This window comes from Polypterus senegalus, chromosome 11 (assembly GCF_016835505.1).
Source record: "Polypterus senegalus isolate Bchr_013 chromosome 11, ASM1683550v1, whole genome shotgun sequence".
NCBI classification, from domain to species: domain Eukaryota; kingdom Metazoa; phylum Chordata; class Cladistia; order Polypteriformes; family Polypteridae; genus Polypterus; species Polypterus senegalus.
The window spans coordinates 95,768,435-95,786,613 of NC_053164.1; the positions used below are offsets into that span (position 1 = coordinate 95,768,435).

General features: G+C 38.1%; 1 protein-coding gene across 3 annotated transcripts in view; it reads right to left on the reverse strand.

The window, feature by feature from the left end:
• LOC120539329 (solute carrier family 22 member 6-A-like) overlaps positions 1-17,222 on the reverse strand; it is a 64,218-nt gene extending 46,996 nt beyond the window's left edge. For all 3 annotated transcript variants that reach the window (XR_005635589.1, XR_005635588.1, XM_039769303.1), the window contains exons 1-7: positions 16,761-17,222; positions 14,922-15,025; positions 8,829-8,983; positions 7,439-7,607; positions 6,759-6,882; positions 3,515-3,630; positions 1,858-2,072 (exon numbers count right to left, since the gene is read on the reverse strand). Coding sequence is in view for 1 of the 3 variants with exons in the window: in XM_039769303.1 (XP_039625237.1) it covers positions 1,858-2,072; positions 3,515-3,630; positions 6,759-6,882; positions 7,439-7,607; positions 8,829-8,983; positions 14,922-15,025; positions 16,761-17,165 (1,288 nt within the window). In the remaining 2 variants the exon portion in view is untranslated. The remainder of the gene's footprint in view (positions 1-1,857; positions 2,073-3,514; positions 3,631-6,758; positions 6,883-7,438; positions 7,608-8,828; positions 8,984-14,921; positions 15,026-16,760) is intronic.
• Between the last annotated feature and the right edge of the window lie 957 nt (positions 17,223-18,179).

The window sequence follows — 18,179 nt, forward strand, 5'->3', positions numbered from 1 at the left end:
AGAATCTCATCAGTTACACTTGTCAAACGCCAAAAATGGTGTAACTCTGCATTCTCTCTAGCTCAGTTACATTGGAAAGCTTTTCTATCAGAATTTTAAAAGGCACGGATTGATGCCCCTCCATGTATTAAAGCTGCTTTTACTGACACTGGGTTTACCCGCCGCATGGTTTTGAACCTCAACCCCTTTTTCTCACATTTCTGCTGTGGGAATCCTCAAGTAAAATAATCAACTGCACCAAAGCTCAACTTGTGTAGCTCAGAAAGGTAACATCATTGTTAATCGGGGGCGCCATTATCACTCCAGCGTAAACATTTGCTTGTCAAACACCGGCACACTCTCACTGATTTGCCATCTTTGTTTATTAACAAAAACCTCTTCTTTTCATTGAAATATGGTGGTTCAAAAAAATAAAAGAAAAAGTGAATCTGTATTTTTTGTCATGTTTGTTCTAATAAAAGGTTATATGAAACCAGATTGTGGCCTAAGTCTATCCCATCAGCACTGGGAGCATGGCACCGGGGGGGTCTCAAAGTACCCTGATGTGTTTTGGGAGAAAAGGAGAGGGGGTAACTCTTACTACTGCAGGTCTCTACACAGATTGAGCCGACGCGTTTACAAAGTTATAAAGAGCAGAGCTAAACTGGTGAAAGTGGGTCGATCAATAGAAAGACCATTTATTTTAGATTGAGAACACCCTTTAAAGGGGAAAATGCCAACCTTTTATGGCAGAATGGCAGTTTTTATAAGGTAGTTACAGTAGGTTGGTTGTGTCTGCTCCGTTGTCGGGCAGACAGTGTGAAGGCAAGTGGTTGATCTCAGGAGGGAGACAAGGCACTGGTGAACACCATCTTTGATACAATGCTGTGAAAAAGAAGAGATTTCTGTCAATAAACAAAGATGGCAAATTTAAGTCAGTGAGAGTGTGCCGGTGTTTGCCAAATGATTTACAATGGAGTGATAACAGCACCCCCTGATTAACAATGATGTTACCTTTCTGAGCTACACAAGTTGAGCTTTGGGTCAGTTGATTATTTGTCTTGTGGAGTCACACAGCAGAAATGTGAGAAAAGGGGCTGAGGTTCAAAATCATGTGGGGGACTATCCAAAGCAGGCTCAGGGTGTCCGTTATAGTAGCTTAAATAGCAATAAAATTGTTAACAGTAGTACTGCATATAACAGCAAATAGAGAAGCTTCTGAATACAGTATATTAAGACTTGTCTACTGTATATATACTGCTGCTGGATTATGTGAATTTTCCCCTTGGGATTAATAAAATATCTATCTATCTATCTATCTATCTATCTATCTATCTATCTATCTATCTGTCTACTTGTCTGTTCTAATCATAATATCAAATATTAAATCTGTCATCTGATTTTCAATTTGTAATCATTCTTCACAATCGTTATTTTGTTTGAAAGCAATGTAGAATAGGGTGGCATGGTGGCACAATGGGTAGTGCTGCTGCCTCGCAGTTAGGAGACCCGGGTTCGCTTCCCGGGTCCTCCCTGTATGGAGTTTGCATGTTCTCCCCGTGTCTGTGTGGGTTTCCTCCCACAGTCCAAAGACATGCAGGTTAAGTGTATTGGCGATCCTAAATTGTCCCTAGTGTGTGCTTGGTGTTTGGGTGGGTGTGTGTGCCCTGTGGTAGGCTGAGATTGGCTTCAGCAGACCCCCATGACCCTGTGTTAGGGTACAGTGGGTTGGAAAATGACTGACTGACAACGTAGAATAAGTCTGTGAGGGTTAACAGTATCCTGTTATAATAAAAGAGCTGCTTGGTAAATACAACCCAGCAGCCTCAGGTATCATCCCTGAAAGGCAGAAATCCACAAAAACACAAATGTGCTCACCATAAGGCACAAAGGCATTGGCCAGGATGAGAAGGCCAGGGATTAACAGTAAGACTGCTTGAGTAATTCTCCGTCCAATAAACATCATAGAAAAAGCACAGAGTGCCTTAGCAGGAAAGTCAATGGCTCCAAATATCACTTGAACCAAAAACACGCTGACGCCAAACCTCTGCAGGTCCATAAGTAGGCCATAGAATCCAAAGCTGGTGGCACACCTAGAATTAGAAGACAGAATAACCGAAATTTTAACTTGCTGTTTCAATTTAGCACTTGGATACTGTGCATAGTGTTTTTTCATCAAATAACATGTGGAAATTATTCTGAAACAATAAAATGAAAGAAGATTTGATGAACAAATTTACAAAAATAAAAAAGGAATTTAATGGTCTAATGACACCATAGTGGACTTTAATAATAAAACTAAGAAAGAAAGAAAGAAAGAGAAAGAAAGAAAGAAAGAAAGAAAGAAAGAAATAATATGTAGTGTTAGTTGAAAAGTAATTTTGAATTTTGAAAAGTGCAAAATGCCTACTTCATTTCTACATTTTTTAAGCCAATGGCTACAAGACTAAGGGCCTAATTTTAGTATTAAAGGAATACTCCACCCAAAAATGGTATTTTTTTTAATAAGTTATTTACACTATGTGATTTGTAGTCATGGCTCCAAAATGGAGAGCATAACATAGACATAAAGTTCCTGATAGAATGGGAACCTATGGTGACCAACACTGGATTAAAGCAAACAGAATTGAAATATCCAAGCAAAAAATCTCGCATTTCTCATGTTCCATAATCCAGTCGTATGCCTGTCTTGAATTCAAAAGTGTAATGGAGGCACAGCATGCAGTTCTTAATCTTCATCATATGTACCTTTTCTAAGTTAAAATAAAAACTAAACTAATTCTCTTAAAGTAAAAAAAAGTAAATGAGGTAAGCTGCCAATAATAAAAACTCACACGTAAATGGTTAAAAGTTTTTAAAAAGAAACTGACACTAAACTGAAAAGTAACTGTCAGGTGAAAATAATAATAAGCATTGAAGTAAAAACTAGTTTTTAAAAAATGGAAATACGGTAACCTTAATCCTTACACACAGGTAATTTAAGATGCATGAGAGTTTTTCAATGTGTTTTGTTAACTTTATTTTACTACACTGAACTATATAACACTTATCATTTATTCTTTTCTTGTACACAGGCATTTTTAAAAAAAAAATTTCACTAAACATGTGTTCCACATTAAACCTGTTTCTGTCAGGGTCAGGGCTAATTCCATAGTGGGGACCTCCTGAAATACTACATAAAAATTTGGGAAGGAGATTCTTTACTGTGCAGAAGGTTTTTCTGAAATTTCTGAAAGCATTGTGGCAGAGGATCTGAGATAACATCTCATGTGCCAGAAATTGTGTCATGACCAGAAATATCAAAAAACAAAATGAATATAACATACCTTAGTGAGGAACACAAATGCTAACTGAATTTTAAAAACGTGTTAAATGTGTCCTCTGTGGATGAGCTACCATTGACTCCTCACAGCTTATCCAGGTGGAAGATGAACCACAGACCTCCTGGTTTGAAGCCCAGGTGTTTAGTTACTATTCCATAGCAATCTCGGAAGGAGTAAGCAAATGTTATTAGTGGTAAGAAATGATCTCTTACCAGAGAATCATGAGACACAGGGTGGTCCTTCTTATATAGGGCGTACGGAAGAGATCAATGACAGTGTATATCTTCTTGTCTGACTGCACTTCATCCTGCATATGTTCCTTCAAAACCTATGCTTGGAGGAAAAAGGACATTGGGGTAATTCTTTTACTTTTTAAATCAAAATATCCTTTACTGAGAAGTGACAGGTGTTATACATTCAGATGCTCAAATCATTCATCATAACATCTACAGTATTGATAAGTCATTTTCTGTCAAAATTTAAATGATTTACTTTAAAATTGATTAATGACATTAAACAGGAGCCACCCAATTCTATTTTATTTTATTTGTATTGCGGTGGACATAGGGGCTTGAGTTGACTTGAAGGTTTGCATATTGTAATCTCTTCAGTTAGCCAATAAAAGGTGTCATTCTGCTTGACTTCTCATTGCATCCATAATGGCTAACATGGTACAACACCCTACTTCTACAATGACTCAAAGAGAAACCGTCTCCTCGCACATAATACTTTCCTGAACACAATTATCCAGACCAACTTTACAGATATACAATCTGAACTGGTAGCCAATAAAGAGAAGCAGGCTAAATTAAATTGAAACGCTTGAACTCTGAAATCCATTGTCTCCTGTCACGACTCTTTCATTACAACCTCAAAGGCAAAGCTTACTGATCAGAAAAATGGGGCTGCAGAGAAAACCAATGAATTTTTTTGGCTTAAAGTTGGTGTAGCGAATGATAACCCAGAATTGTTTCTCAAAGAAATGTGGCCCACAAAGTCTCCCAGACTGAGCTCCTGTGATTATGCAGTTTGATTATTTGGTATATATAAGCTGTGAAAGTCCTCATCCATTTATTATTAAAACTAGCTGTGCTACTTGTCTCACCATCCTCATCATACACGATGTGGCATTAATTTATAAGTCGCATTTACTGGTTATGTATGTAACAAACATTATTGGCTTATTAAACAGTTATTAAACTGGTGAGGAAGGCAGGCTCTATTGTAGGCATGGAGCTGGACAGGTTGACATCTGTGGCAGAGCGCTAGGCACTGAGCAAACTTCTGTCAATCATGGAGAATCCACTGAATCCACTGAACAGTATCATCTCCAGACAGAGGAGCAGCTTCAGCAACAGACTGCTCTCACCGTCCTGCTCCACTGACAGACTGAGGAGATCGTTCCTCCCACACTCTGTGCGACTCTTCAGTTCCATCTGGCGGGGTAAACGTTAACATTATTCAAAGTTATGGTCTGCTTTTACATGTATTTTTATTACATTTTAATTTGATTATTATTTTTTATCAGTATGCTGCTGCTGGAGTATGTGAATTTCCTCTTGGGATTAATAAAGTATCTATCTATCTATCTATCTATCTATCTATCTATCTATCTATCTATCTATCTATCTATCTATCTATCTATCTATCTATCTATCTATCTATCATTTCCCTTATGCTTGCACTACAAAGTGTGTTATTATTATTATTCTCCTTAGCCTGCAAATTTAGGATGTACATTGTGGTGGTAACAACCTCAGTTGATTTTGTTACTTGTAAGTGGAACTAGGAATGTGTAAGATACTGTTCTCCTCTGCTTTCAGTTATTACCCTTATTTTGCTTCCTTTTTTGTAGACCTCACCAGTGATTTGATTACATCCTCCGACATTAAGCTCTTGATTCAAGTTCAAGTTCAAGCACTTTATTGTCATTGTGTAACACAACGAAATTATTTTTCTGTGACAACCCCAAGGTACATTTAAAGAAAAGTAAAATAATTCCAAATATGTCGTATACAGTGTTAAGTGATTGAGTAAATGATTATTGCTCAAAGTATAGCAGCATAAATTGTTATTGCACCTGTTAATAAACAGTACATTACATATTCTATATTGTAATACACTAGTATATTGCACATTACCAATATAGCTTATTGCAAATGTTCAATTAAAAATTATCTCAGACTGAGGAGATTCAGAGTTCAGAAAGTTTATGGCAGATGGGAAAAAGCTATTTTTTAGTCTGTTTGTGCGTACATGGATTGACCTAAACCGCCTTCCTGACGGGAGGACCACAAACAAAAAATTTCCAGGATGAGTTTTGTCCTTGAGAATGTTCTTACACAGCAAGTCTTATACAAGAGTTTGAGTGATGGCAGTTCAGTCCCAATAATGGCCTCTGCTGTTTTTACGACCCGCTTCAGGACTTCTTTAGCAGCCTTGGTGCAGCTGTTATACCAGGCCATCATGCAGTTGGTTAAGATGCTCTCTATAGTGCATCTATAGAAATTAACCAGCAACCTCTGGGGGAGTTTAGCTCTCCTTAGCTTCCTGAGAAAATAGAGGCGTTGTTATGCTTTGCCTATTATAGCCAAGTTGTTGTCAGCCCAGGACAGGTCCTCTGAAACTAATTCTGAAATGATTCCACTGCTAGACAGAGCCCCCTCACTTACTAGCAAACACACTCCTCATTGTACAGTTTCTCTTTGTTAATTTACTGCAGATCTCAATCTGATCCATTTTTTCTAATTACTGCACCTTTCCACTAAAGAATTCATATTTTCTCTTCTTGTCATAATTCTTAATCCTGTACAGACTTCATATTTATTTCATGCTTTCTTGTTCTGTTACTTTAAATTTCTTCACTTGCATTGGCTGATCAAAATTTTTCCCACAAAATAAACTTTTTTTGTGTGTGTGCACAGCTTCCTTTTATATTGCATGACTTTTTGCTATTCAGTCTCGGTTATGTTGGTAATTCTGGTTACTAACTGGGAGCAATTAATGGCTTCACTTGGAATTACACTGCCTCTTATTCATCTCTCTAAAACTCAGAGATGTGATGTGTAAAGACTTTGAACTCTTAACTGACCTCGATAGCCTTTTAACCTAAAGAGCAAAGCTTTATTTTGGGATTCTTTGCCTTGCCTTAAAAAAGTAAAAGTAGGCAGAGCACGGGCACGGGCACTGGCCTTTTGAGATGGCAGATTGATAAAGAACTATACAGACAAACAATATGAGAAAGGGAAATTCAGCAGATCCTACAAGCTTGTTTGTCCAACGTGTACTGAAATTTGGTAAAATCATGCCAATGAGGCATTGTGTGATAGTGCCACTGTGGCATTGGGCACTTCACCAGGTAAAAGCATATGAAAATGAAAATGCTCTAATGAGAAGTTAGGCACTTTGGCATTTCACCAGAATTCTGTCCAGTGTCTGAACACTTCAGATTCTCACCTCTGCTGTGATGGCTTCTCCCTCTTTTTCATGTCCATTGATTCTGGCAACCTTTTTGATTTGTTTAAGAGCCTCATCCGATTTTTTATGTATTACCAGCCATCGTGCAGATTCTAAAATCCACCTAGGATAGTAAGACATGTTCTTTAAGAGCATAGTTCTAAACACATTTCCTAAATCAGATTAAAAACATTCAGGTTCATCAGTATTGTGTATACAGCTCTTTTGAAAGTCCTATATTTATCGTCTCTCAGCTTTTTGGAGGCCATCATGTTTGTAGTTTTGGTGTTAAGCCACACACACCATTTAAGAGTTTATACCAATTTCAGGATGAAGCTTAGAACCCTATAATCTCTACTTAATAGGAAGAATAAGGCATCTTGAAAAGAACAAATGAAGACATGCCATTCAAATATTCCCCCCTTACTTTCTTGCCCAAATCTTGAAGGTGGACCAAAGCCCAAATGGGATATATATCTCTGTAACCATGAAGCTAAACTATTAGCTATGGATCAATTTATTCTAACATCAAAGCATTTGTTAGAACACCAGAACTGAATTATTTTGGAAAGCATTTACAGTAATTGCATACCTTGGTAGATTACATAAATACGTTTTCAGCTAAAATATGTGCAGGTATTGTTCATTAAGGAAAACGTGAACAGAAACTAAAGACATACCAACTATAGAAGAAGCAGATGAAAAATGGAGCTGAGATGACCAACTGCAGTTTGCGCCAATCGCGAATCCCATATGCAATGCCGGCCAGCACAAGCTGACCTATGGTGAAACTGAATGAAACCAATGTACCAATAATTGTGCGAGATTTCATTGGCGTCCACTCTAGAACTGTAAAGAAATTAAAAATAAATACCATTAAATTAAAGGATTTATTTATTTAGAAGTATAAAAGCAGAATAAAACATTTAATTTATAAAGAAACATTTTCATCCAAATTGAAAGTATAATCAGCTTGTTAAGTAGATAAGAGAATATTCAGTCCTTCGTTTATCCACATACCTCCCTCGCCGGTTATTAGAATAGCTTGGACATTCCCACTAAAGGTCGTGTGTCTCTTGATTGTGTAACGCTCACAATCCTCGCGTTTACAAGTGAAGACATTAACTTTAAACTTACTACATTCCTTGATAAGAGGAGATTCTCATTTTTTTTAATCATTTTTTAACTTGGGTTCAACAAACGCGTGAAATATTTCAATACTTTCTTTTAGTATTTCCGCTGTAACTTTACAATCAATCATTTTAGTTGTGTTTGCATTAATTACAAAAAGCACCTATCATCAGTGCTGGCACGTTAAATAACGCTGATCAAGGAAAGGTATTTTTTTACTGCCAGTCTGCTATGTAATACATTCTGACTACACATATGTCAATAAATTCATTCCACATAAAATATACAAGTTAAGACACAGGCTTCATAATACAATACTTACACGATACAGTACATCCTAATCACAGGAAAAATAAATAAGTAATATTATTGTTGTAAAAATTGAGAAAAAATGAGCTAAAAATCAACAAAACACACAAAAAAGCATTCAAATGTTTAAAAATGTATATATTTTTCATTTATTATATTTCACCCAAACATACTGTATGTTTTTATTTAGTTTTTGCAGTCACAAAACGAGAGCGGATTGTAGCACGGCTTACAGTTTAGTAAGTCGCCCGGCTACAAAGCAGCCCATAAGCATTAGCACTAGAATCCCTAACACCAACCAACCCTACCTGACTTTATATTCTGGATTGTAGACCGGAAGCAGGGAAAAGATATTCGAGAAGGAGAGGAGAGAAGAGGACCATCTTCAGGATCTTCTTAAGAAAATATGTTTCAATTAAATACACTACAATTATTGACTTAAAATACAATACCTATACGTAATTATCTACTTCAAGGCATTTTTAAACTCACAAATCTTAAGTGAGAGTCAAACTGATGTCTGAAGCCTTTATGTTTGTTTTGGCCAACGTAACCATCTGAGCATGGTCATTTTTAGATGACAGGCTTTTACAGTACGTAAAGCACACAGCCATGAGGCTGAGGACTCACTTAGACAGACGACGTTGAGGACAACTCCAGATATGGCTACGCCAGTCATGAAACGCAGGAAGCAGAAGATGCTGTAGGAAGGTGAAAAGGCAGTACACGTGCCCATCACCGCCAGCTTCAGGTACGAAAAAATGAGGAGTCTGCGTCGGCCAAATCTACAAAAAAACAATAATGGTAGGGTGCTTTTTCTAGAATATAACATAAAACAGGCATGGGAAAAGAACAGTCACATTTTATATTGTCTCTGGAAGAAATATTAATATTTAAAGGTTGTGAGTGGTTTTATGATAGATCCATTCACTACATAAATGCCAATTTGTTATAATTTGTGTATCCAAAATGACTGAATGATTAGGCCCTGACTCTTAAAAACTTGCTGCTTGTAATTTGAATTTGCTAAAGACCAAAAAATCATAGCAATAAGTTATGATGACGGATACAGATGATTGTTAAAAAAGTACATTTAAAAGTATATATAAATTGTTAAGACTACTTTTCAAACATATTAGTACCGCTTGGAGAAATTAAATATGACACATGACTGAATAAAGGGAATCCAAAGAAAAGGAAAGTGACCTGTCTAAGTGGACACTGCACTCATCATTGGCTCTACCCACATGACTGAACGATGAAGCTGTGTTCTGGGACAGAAAAGGAGCAAAACTGTCTTGATGTAGCCAGTTTATAGTAGTGGCTGTTAGCCATGCTCGGGTTTACATAATCCACATTTTTCACTAAAAGTTTAGGTTTAAAATCCCGGTAATGGCAGTCGGAACCAAATGATCCATATCTGAGGCTGGCATGCATTTCTACAAGTAACTTTATTCAGGTGATTAAATAGCTGAGTTCAAAAATTATGCCAAAAGAGACAAACACGAATGCAGAACTTGTTGTTTCTTATCACTGATTTATTGTGGCATCTAATGACCCAATCAAGTCCCATACAAATTGTCATTACAGGAAAGGAAATACTAGACAGTCTTAGACTGAACTATAAATCGTCTGATATGGTTTATACTCCATTGGTTACTAATGAACTAATGCCTTAACAGCAACTTTGTTTGGTCTTCATAGGACTTCTAAGGCACCAATGACAAGCTTTACAATAGGGGCAACCGATAGTGAATCTATCGTCACTTCCAGCGCTACCTAGACCTTGACAATGGCTGTGTTTGCTCTTAATAAGACTTCATACCAGTGACAACACTTAGAGTAGAGGCTACCCATTGGGCTTTTCGTAGGTACGCCCATGAACAGGACCTTAAAGAGGCTTTATTTGCTCTTGCAAAGCACCAAGGAGGACACTTCAGAACAGGGACGGCTATAGCACATCTATTAGTCACTTCATGTCTATGTAGCAAAAACTGTGTTGTGTCTTAATAAGATTTATAAATCATCAGTGACAACTTTCGAGTTGTGGCTGCCAGTGGTGCCAGTATGAGTCTCTGCTATATAGCAGGAGCTTAACAAAGCCTTTGTTTGTGTGATGTAGCAATACGTGACTTTGAGATGCACTCCAGATAACCCTTAGAGTTTCTATTTTAAAGACTCTCTATTTTATAAAACAACTAAAACTTGGCACACTTGTTCTAATAATGGCATAATAAGTTGTTAGTTGTTTTTAACTATTATTATTTTAATTTTGACTTAAAATAGTTAAGTTAAATGCATGACTATCAAAGCACTCTGCCACTCTGATTAAGAACTCTCAGTAAATGCATGCATAAGCACACACATCCAAAAATCAGAAACAGATTAAAAATTGCAGTCAGATATGGATATAAATCTATAAATTTATAAAATAGTTTATTATTTAAAAATTACATCATTTTTTTTTTGCCATTCAAATGAGCTTTGCGATGTGACCTGTGCTGCGTTGTTTTACACAAAATCAACTTTATAAACTGAAGTACAGTAAGAGGGGTCTTTTGCACAAAGCAGCTTCTACCCAATTTCCAGATCATTCCAGGACAAGCTTTAAGAAATGTATAAAAACAGAGTTTACAAGCATAAAACTACATAAAGTCCTCAGAATTGTTTAATAAAACTAGGGAGGCATAACCCTCCGGCGCCTTCTGTGCCTAACCCCCAGATGCAGCCAGAATATTAGTAAAATCTGTAAATGTACAAAAGAAAAATTATTATTTATAGGGGGTTCACTCACCAACCCCCCCAGCCTGTGCTACGCACCAGCCACTTCGTGTCTCTGCTGCTTGCGTTGTGAAGAGGGTGGCTGAACACACCCCAAAAAGATGCGTTTGCACCTCTGTAACCCCCTCTTAAAAAATGATACAATGGGAAACAAATAGTTTTTTTTTATTAGCTCCTCTTTGCTCGATCAGCTACTGGCTTGCTGCTGCTGCCATGCCGGTTTATCTGCATCTCCTGCAGCGCTTCGAACATTTAAAAGCCTGTACAGCAGCTGTCTTTGTCATCTACTCTTTGTCTATTATTTCCGGCACCGGGCGTGGTTAAATCTCTTGGCACAAAAAAGTCTTGTCTCGCGGGATGTGAGTTCTTGATATTTTTTAGTTTATAATTTAAAAATGGAATAAGTATCTGAAAATCTAACAACATAACATGAAAGTTCGATAAATTCTGAAAAGAATGATACCAAACATATATATGTAGGTTTAAAAATAAGCCCAATTTAAAGCGTGATAAAAAATGTGACATAAAAAGGTCACATAAAATCGCTACACAAAATCGTTGCACTTTTAGGCTTAGTATTTTATATTTATACTAGCAAAATACCCGCGCTTCGCAGCGGAGAAGTCGTGTGTTAAAGAAGTTATGAAAAAGAAAAAGAAACATTTTAAAAATAACATAACCTGATTGTCAATGTAATTGTTTTGTCGCTGTTATGAGTGTTGCTGTCATCAAGGATTTGAGTATCATTATTTCATTCAATCAGGTTCGTATTTGGAGGAAGTGTTGTTATAAAGTTACATTCCATGTTTGTCAACCGTTGTAAAGATGACAGGTTTCATTAATCGAAGTGTTCACTACGCAAATCGCTACTCGTGAATGTAAGATGTTTAACAGGCATTCCGGGTATTAACTTGTGCTAAACGTACCATGGTGTCACGTAAGGGGAACTGACTGTAAAAAGGCAAGGAGCCACGTATTTTGAATGAAAAGGGAGAAGACTGCGAAGGAGCGGAAAAGTGAGAAGGAAAACTGTTTAAATAAAGAGCTAGGAAGGTGAATGGAAAGAAGTATTCAGCGGTAAAGCAAGGAAGACTCCGTAATAAGGAAGGTTGGGTGAACGTAGAAGGTGTAACAATAAGATTGTTAAGCCTTATGATTATGTTCCCGCATGGAGGGTTTAGAGAGACACACTAGAAGAAGTATAGAATAGGGAAGCCCATGTGACTGTTCTGCTGTTCTCCTTCAACAGTTCTGTGCCTCTGCATATTTGTATGCACCTCTCTAAAGTCAGTTTGTCTTCTCTCAGTAATCTTTGTTGCAAACTTGCATCACTGGTTCTGCACACAATTCGGTCACGTATAAGGGAACTTTTAATCTCCCTGAAATTGCATGTGCCTGCTAACACTCTCAGATCTGTGACATAGTTGTCTATATTTTCTCCACTTGCCTGATTTCTTGAAAAAAATCTGAACCTCTCTACAGTTTCGTGTATTTTTGGGTTGTAATGTTCATCAAATTTACGTATCATCAAGCTTATGGTTAACTCATCAGGTCTTACATCACCGGTCAGCGCCTGACACAATTCTCTGCTGCTCACTCCAATAAGATAACGGAATAATCTGACCTTAGTGTTTTCCTCTGCCTCCGGCATTGTAAATTCTGTGTATAATCCGAACTCGTCCGTCCATGTTCTCCATGACTTTGGCCAGGTCTTTAGCATCGAGGCTTTATACCCTGCGTCTTCTCATTAAACTTGTATCTTATGAATATCTCGTGCGATCTTGCGATGTCATCAGCTTTATTTAATTTTAGCTCAAACCCGGCACTTAAAAGTTTCTCTCGCACTTTCGCTGAGTTTGTGCCAAACACTATTCTATCCCTGACCATCTCATCTTCGTTTGCATAAGCACAGTCCTCCACCAGCAATTTTAACTCTGTTACAAAGTGATCAAAAGTCTCGTTTATACCCTGCGTCCTCTCAGTAAACTTGTATCTCGCGAATATCGTATTCGTCGTAGGCATGACAAACGCCAGCGGCAGCGTGTCTATGAACTTAATTTAAACTTAAGGTTTACACCGTGATTTGTTTCCACAGTAGCTACACTTATGAATATGCTTGTATGTGTCACTCGCTTCATATTCTTTTGCTGCCTTCTCAATTGTGTAATGCATTTTTTGAACAGGTTTCATTCATCGAAGTGATCACTACCCAAATTGGTACTTGTGAATCTAAGATGTTTAATAGGCATTCCCGGTATTAAGTTGTGGATTTGCCTGCGAATATTTAGCGGCAACGTGTCTATGAACGTAATTTAAACTTAAGCTTTACACCTTGCTTTCCTATTGATATGTGTATAAAGGCTTGTTCAGCGTCAGAGGATTTCCGCAGTAGCTGCACTTATGAATATGCTAAGCACACTCCTTCACCCGCGAATATTTATCTTATGTGGGCAGGCACTCAATTACGTGGGAGGCGTGATGATGCGGGACGCAACTCCGCCTCACACGTTGACCGAGCTGCAGGCTATATGGACGAAAGTAGGTTCCAGTTATGACCGTTATGCTTAGAATTTCGAAATGAAACCTGCCTAACTTTTGTAAGTAAGCTGTAAGGAATGAGCCTGCCAAATTTCAGACTTCTACCTACACGGGAAGTTGGAGAATTAGTGATCAGTGAGTCAGTCAGTCAGTCAGTGAGGGCTTTGCCTTTTATTAGTATAGATATATAGAGTAGATAAAGGGGCATTGGTATGTTTTTCACACATTGGTATTGGGATATTCCTGAACAGGATTTTATTCCGATTCATTCATTTACACCAGGATGACTTACTGTAGGTCGATACTCACATCCCATGGAAAGGGGTGGTGAATTTAAAAGATCCTACATCACTAATTTCAATTTATTCTTTTGTTTTATGCAGTTTATTATGTTATGTAATTTTCATGAGTAAGAGACACATTTGAGACATAATCATATAACTAATCTGAAACACGATCGAGTCAAATTTATAACAGTGAGAATCTGATGATGAGTCTCGACATTGTAACTCCTTCTTCACAGTAAGATCACCTGTTAATTGTCATGACAGTATCAATGGTGTTGTGGCCACGTCTGCAATTTGAGCATTAAGCATAGAGTTCTTTATGTTAGTTCAGATAATTTTAGGGTAGCATACCATTCATCTTAAAAAAATAGCATAGAGGGTTAATAAAGTTCAGAAACCTGTTCAGGAAACCAGGTAAAGGTCAAGAGAACAACAAGGACAAAATATGTAATACACAAAATGTACTAAGAGATGATTAAGAAATCAGCAGATGTCCTGTAAACATCCAGAATGGACAGTTGTTACTTGCACAAAATTTCAGGGATGGTAGCTCAACTCCAAGGGTATAAGAAGAACCAGAATAATGAAGTAGACTCTTCATTGATAATAAGTCATATGGGTGTAAACCCACGAACCAACCAGAGTAAATATATGCATTGATGGACACTTTTATGTAAATTCAGTTGCTTATAAAACAGACCTGTACCCTTAATATTTTGATCCTTCTGACTGTGCTGTAACTGACTGCTGGGATGCTCTTGTCCTGGTGCTGCAAGACAAATAAGTGATGCAGATGGACAGGCTTTTCTCCTGTCTGATTATTGACTTAAAAAGGGTTTTATCAAACTTGCCTTGGTAGAGAATAGGTTTCTTTCTTTAATTAAGATGTTAATTTCTTGCACATTTTGTTGCTTCCATTGATCCATTCTGGGAAAGCACAAAACTCAGATATTTAAATAGCTTTAATTCTTTGATCTCTGATAAGCCTAACTAGGAAGAGCATTGAAAAATGGAATGTGTGACACCTAATCAGACTTCAGACAGGTCACAGTCCACACCACCCTCCACCCTTACCGACGAAGCCGAGGTCACTGGGTCACTTCACACACTTGCTTACTTGTCTGAGAGGCTGCTAAGGATGAGGGCACCTGCCAGAACTCCCCCCATATAGACAGTCTGGCTCATCTGCTTCATATACCGCAGGTCACACACGAGGTCCCACTGTATGAAAAAACATAAAAAATACTCTCATCCAAAGCAAGGGCATGGATGCTGGCACCTATCCCAGTAAGCATTGGGAGTCAAGGCAGGAATATTTCCTGGACAGAGCACCAGTCTATTTCATACAACAAATTGTTCTGTTAAGGACATTAGAAATATCATTCATTTTCCAAAAATCAGACAATTATCAAAGAGAAGAGTGCTTAAAATAAAAAAATATTCCTTGACCTCATTTCTTGTTTTTCTGCAGCACACATTAATACATATAACAATAAACTAAACTCTCTCCTTTGTGAGAGTTTAATACCTTACTTGCTTCCACCAATTATTAATAGGCTGTTAATCAAACAAAAATGGGTCACGTGATTTAAGAAAATCAGAGGAGGTTATAAAAAATAGTTTAAAATGTATTCAGTAAAATAAGAAGAAATGTGAAACAAGAAAATAAAGTAGCATCTTGTCCCTCATTTTATCACAGCCTATCACAGGGTAAATGCACGCATATATTAGGAGCATAATTAGCATCACAAATCTACCAAACCTGGTGGAGCAAATAAGAGCACCTGGAGGAAACCCCCACAGACACGTGGAAAGCATGAAAACTCCATACCGGGAGAATCCAGGACCTTGTTGCAAAGGAGCAACACTACTACTGTGCCACCATTATATAATATATCCAATATCATTTTTTTCCCCCCAAAATATTGGTTCAAGGCAAATGGAGATTTAGGGGTGAAATGCCTATTGTAGGAAGAGAAGGATATTAAGGGGAGTTGGTGTGTCCATAAAGGAGTGCTCTGAAGTAGAATGGGCAACTGCCAATACTAGAAACATCCAGGTTAATCAATGGATCAAGCAACCTTTGAAAGGAGTGCTGTTTAGCTCCAGCTATAGGGAAGTGTTAATTTTTGAATGGTAGATAATGGATCTAGACCATCCATTGCTCATTTCTAAGCAATTTTTGCCACTGCAAATCCTTAGTATCATTTTTAGGCCTGACTGATATCCGGTCCGTGAGAGGAATATCTAAATACCAGCATAAAATCCCATTTGGAGACAGCAGAATATGCAACTCCATACAGACAGTGCCCTGGCCAGGATTTAAGCCACAGTATAAGGCATCAGCATCAGCCACTGGCTCCACACTAGCCAAGCCCAAGAGTCCACTATTACTTTCAAGGGTTTTTCAAGTAGTGTAGTTTCTAGCTGTAAATCCACCTTTTACATTTTACATATGTGTATATAATATATGAGGGAGCACCTGACTGGCCAAGTGGACCACCAGAATGATACATGGCGGAGTTAAACCCTGCAGACCAGGTGAGAGAGAGGGGCTCACTGTTAGTAAGAACAGTTCTTTCAAAATCACTCGGGGTGTTATGGCCTGTACATCTACTGTAAATTCCTGGTAAGTTCTTGCTAGCTCAACATCACCACACTTTTAAATGAATATTTTTCTTCCTACACATAAATCCTGATTGCTGTATTCATTTGACTAAGTCCAGGGTATCTCCTACTCTACCTACCTGTAGTCTGAGCTACAAATCTAATTTATTAATGTAATTTAACTCCCTATTATAGTTCTATTATTTCATATGGAAAGGTCTGATGTGATCTGTTTCAATTAATGAACCTTGGTGTATGTTTTTTAAATGGGACGTAGAACTTTACTGACTGTACACAAATGGAAAGGAAAAATATTTGATCTAATTATAGTATAATAAGTTTGACCTACCTCAGTCACGATCGTTTCATCAAATTCTTGTCTGTTGTAAGTCCATCCATGCCGACACGGTTCAGTTTGAAGCCCTGAGGTGTCTGCCTGGCTCTGGTTTAGGAACAGCAGGTGCCACTGTGGCTCTGTGAACTGCAGACATCTCGACGGTTTATTTTTCTCATCATGAGGCACAAAGGCTTTTAGGAGAGTCTGATCATCAAGCGCTGAAGTCGTGATGTTCCAGTTGCCGGCTGGTATGGTCTTATTAGGAATTCGGCAATGGTGGTCAGGAATAGCAGCAGAAAAATTCTGCATGATGGCATGGCTTGCCATTATGATTCCAGGGATTGTCAGTAAAGCTGTGTTGATAAGCTGGAAGCGGCCAAGGCCTCCAATTCTGTCTAAGAGATCTGAAAACCCCATACCTGCTCTAAACAAGGAGAAAACTCAATAGAATATAAGAGACATGAAGGGCTCTGAACCAACCTATTTCAGGGACTGTACAAAGGTTAGGAACATAAGAAAAAAACATATTGACTTTGTTTTTTGGCCAATGGAATACTTTGTTAGCAAAATCAAAGCGTAGTTTATGCTTGGCAACCTTGACAGAGTAGTTAATTTTCTACTTTCTTTTTAAAAAGCATATTTTCTTCTGTGACTGTTGCTAGCATGACAGCGTTACTTGGTCTTTTAATATTTTAGTATGACAAAATACTGCAGTCCTTTATATATTAAATACTTCCATTAATCAGGACAAGCTCTGTATGAAATGTAAATATGAAGTTTTTTTTTTTATTATGAGAGCTTGTACCATCATTAATTCTGTTTGTGAGTACTGAGTTCAACAATGGGCGGCACGGTGGCGCAGTGGTAGCGCTGCTGCCTCGCAGTTAGGAGACCCGGGTTCGCTTCCCGGGTCCTCCCTGCGTGGAGTTTGCATGTTCTCCCGTGTCTGCGTGGGTTTCCTCCGGGCGCTCCGGTTTCCTCCCACAATCCAAAGACATGCAGGTTAGGTGGATTGGAGATTCTAAATTGGCCCTAGTGTGTGCTTGGTGTGTGGGTGTGTTTGTGTGTGTCCTGCGGTGGGTTGACACCCTGCCCAGAATTGGTTCCTGCCTTGTGCCCTGTGTTGGCTGGGATTGGCTCCAGCAGACCCCCGTGACCCTGTATTCGGATTCAGCGGGTTAGAAAATGGATGGATGGATGGAGTTCAACAATCTGATTAATTCCTAAAGTTTTAAAATGAATGATTGATATCTGCAAAGACAAATGCACTCTCAAAACGAACCTAAAACTGAGAAGCCAATCACAAAGCCATGTGTCATGGTCTGTGAGTTCTTATTTCTAAGGACAAACGCACAGCATGGAGGTGCCATAACTATACCAAAGGGCTTGAAACCTTTGAAGATCAACCGATTCATTTAGGCTTTTTTGTAC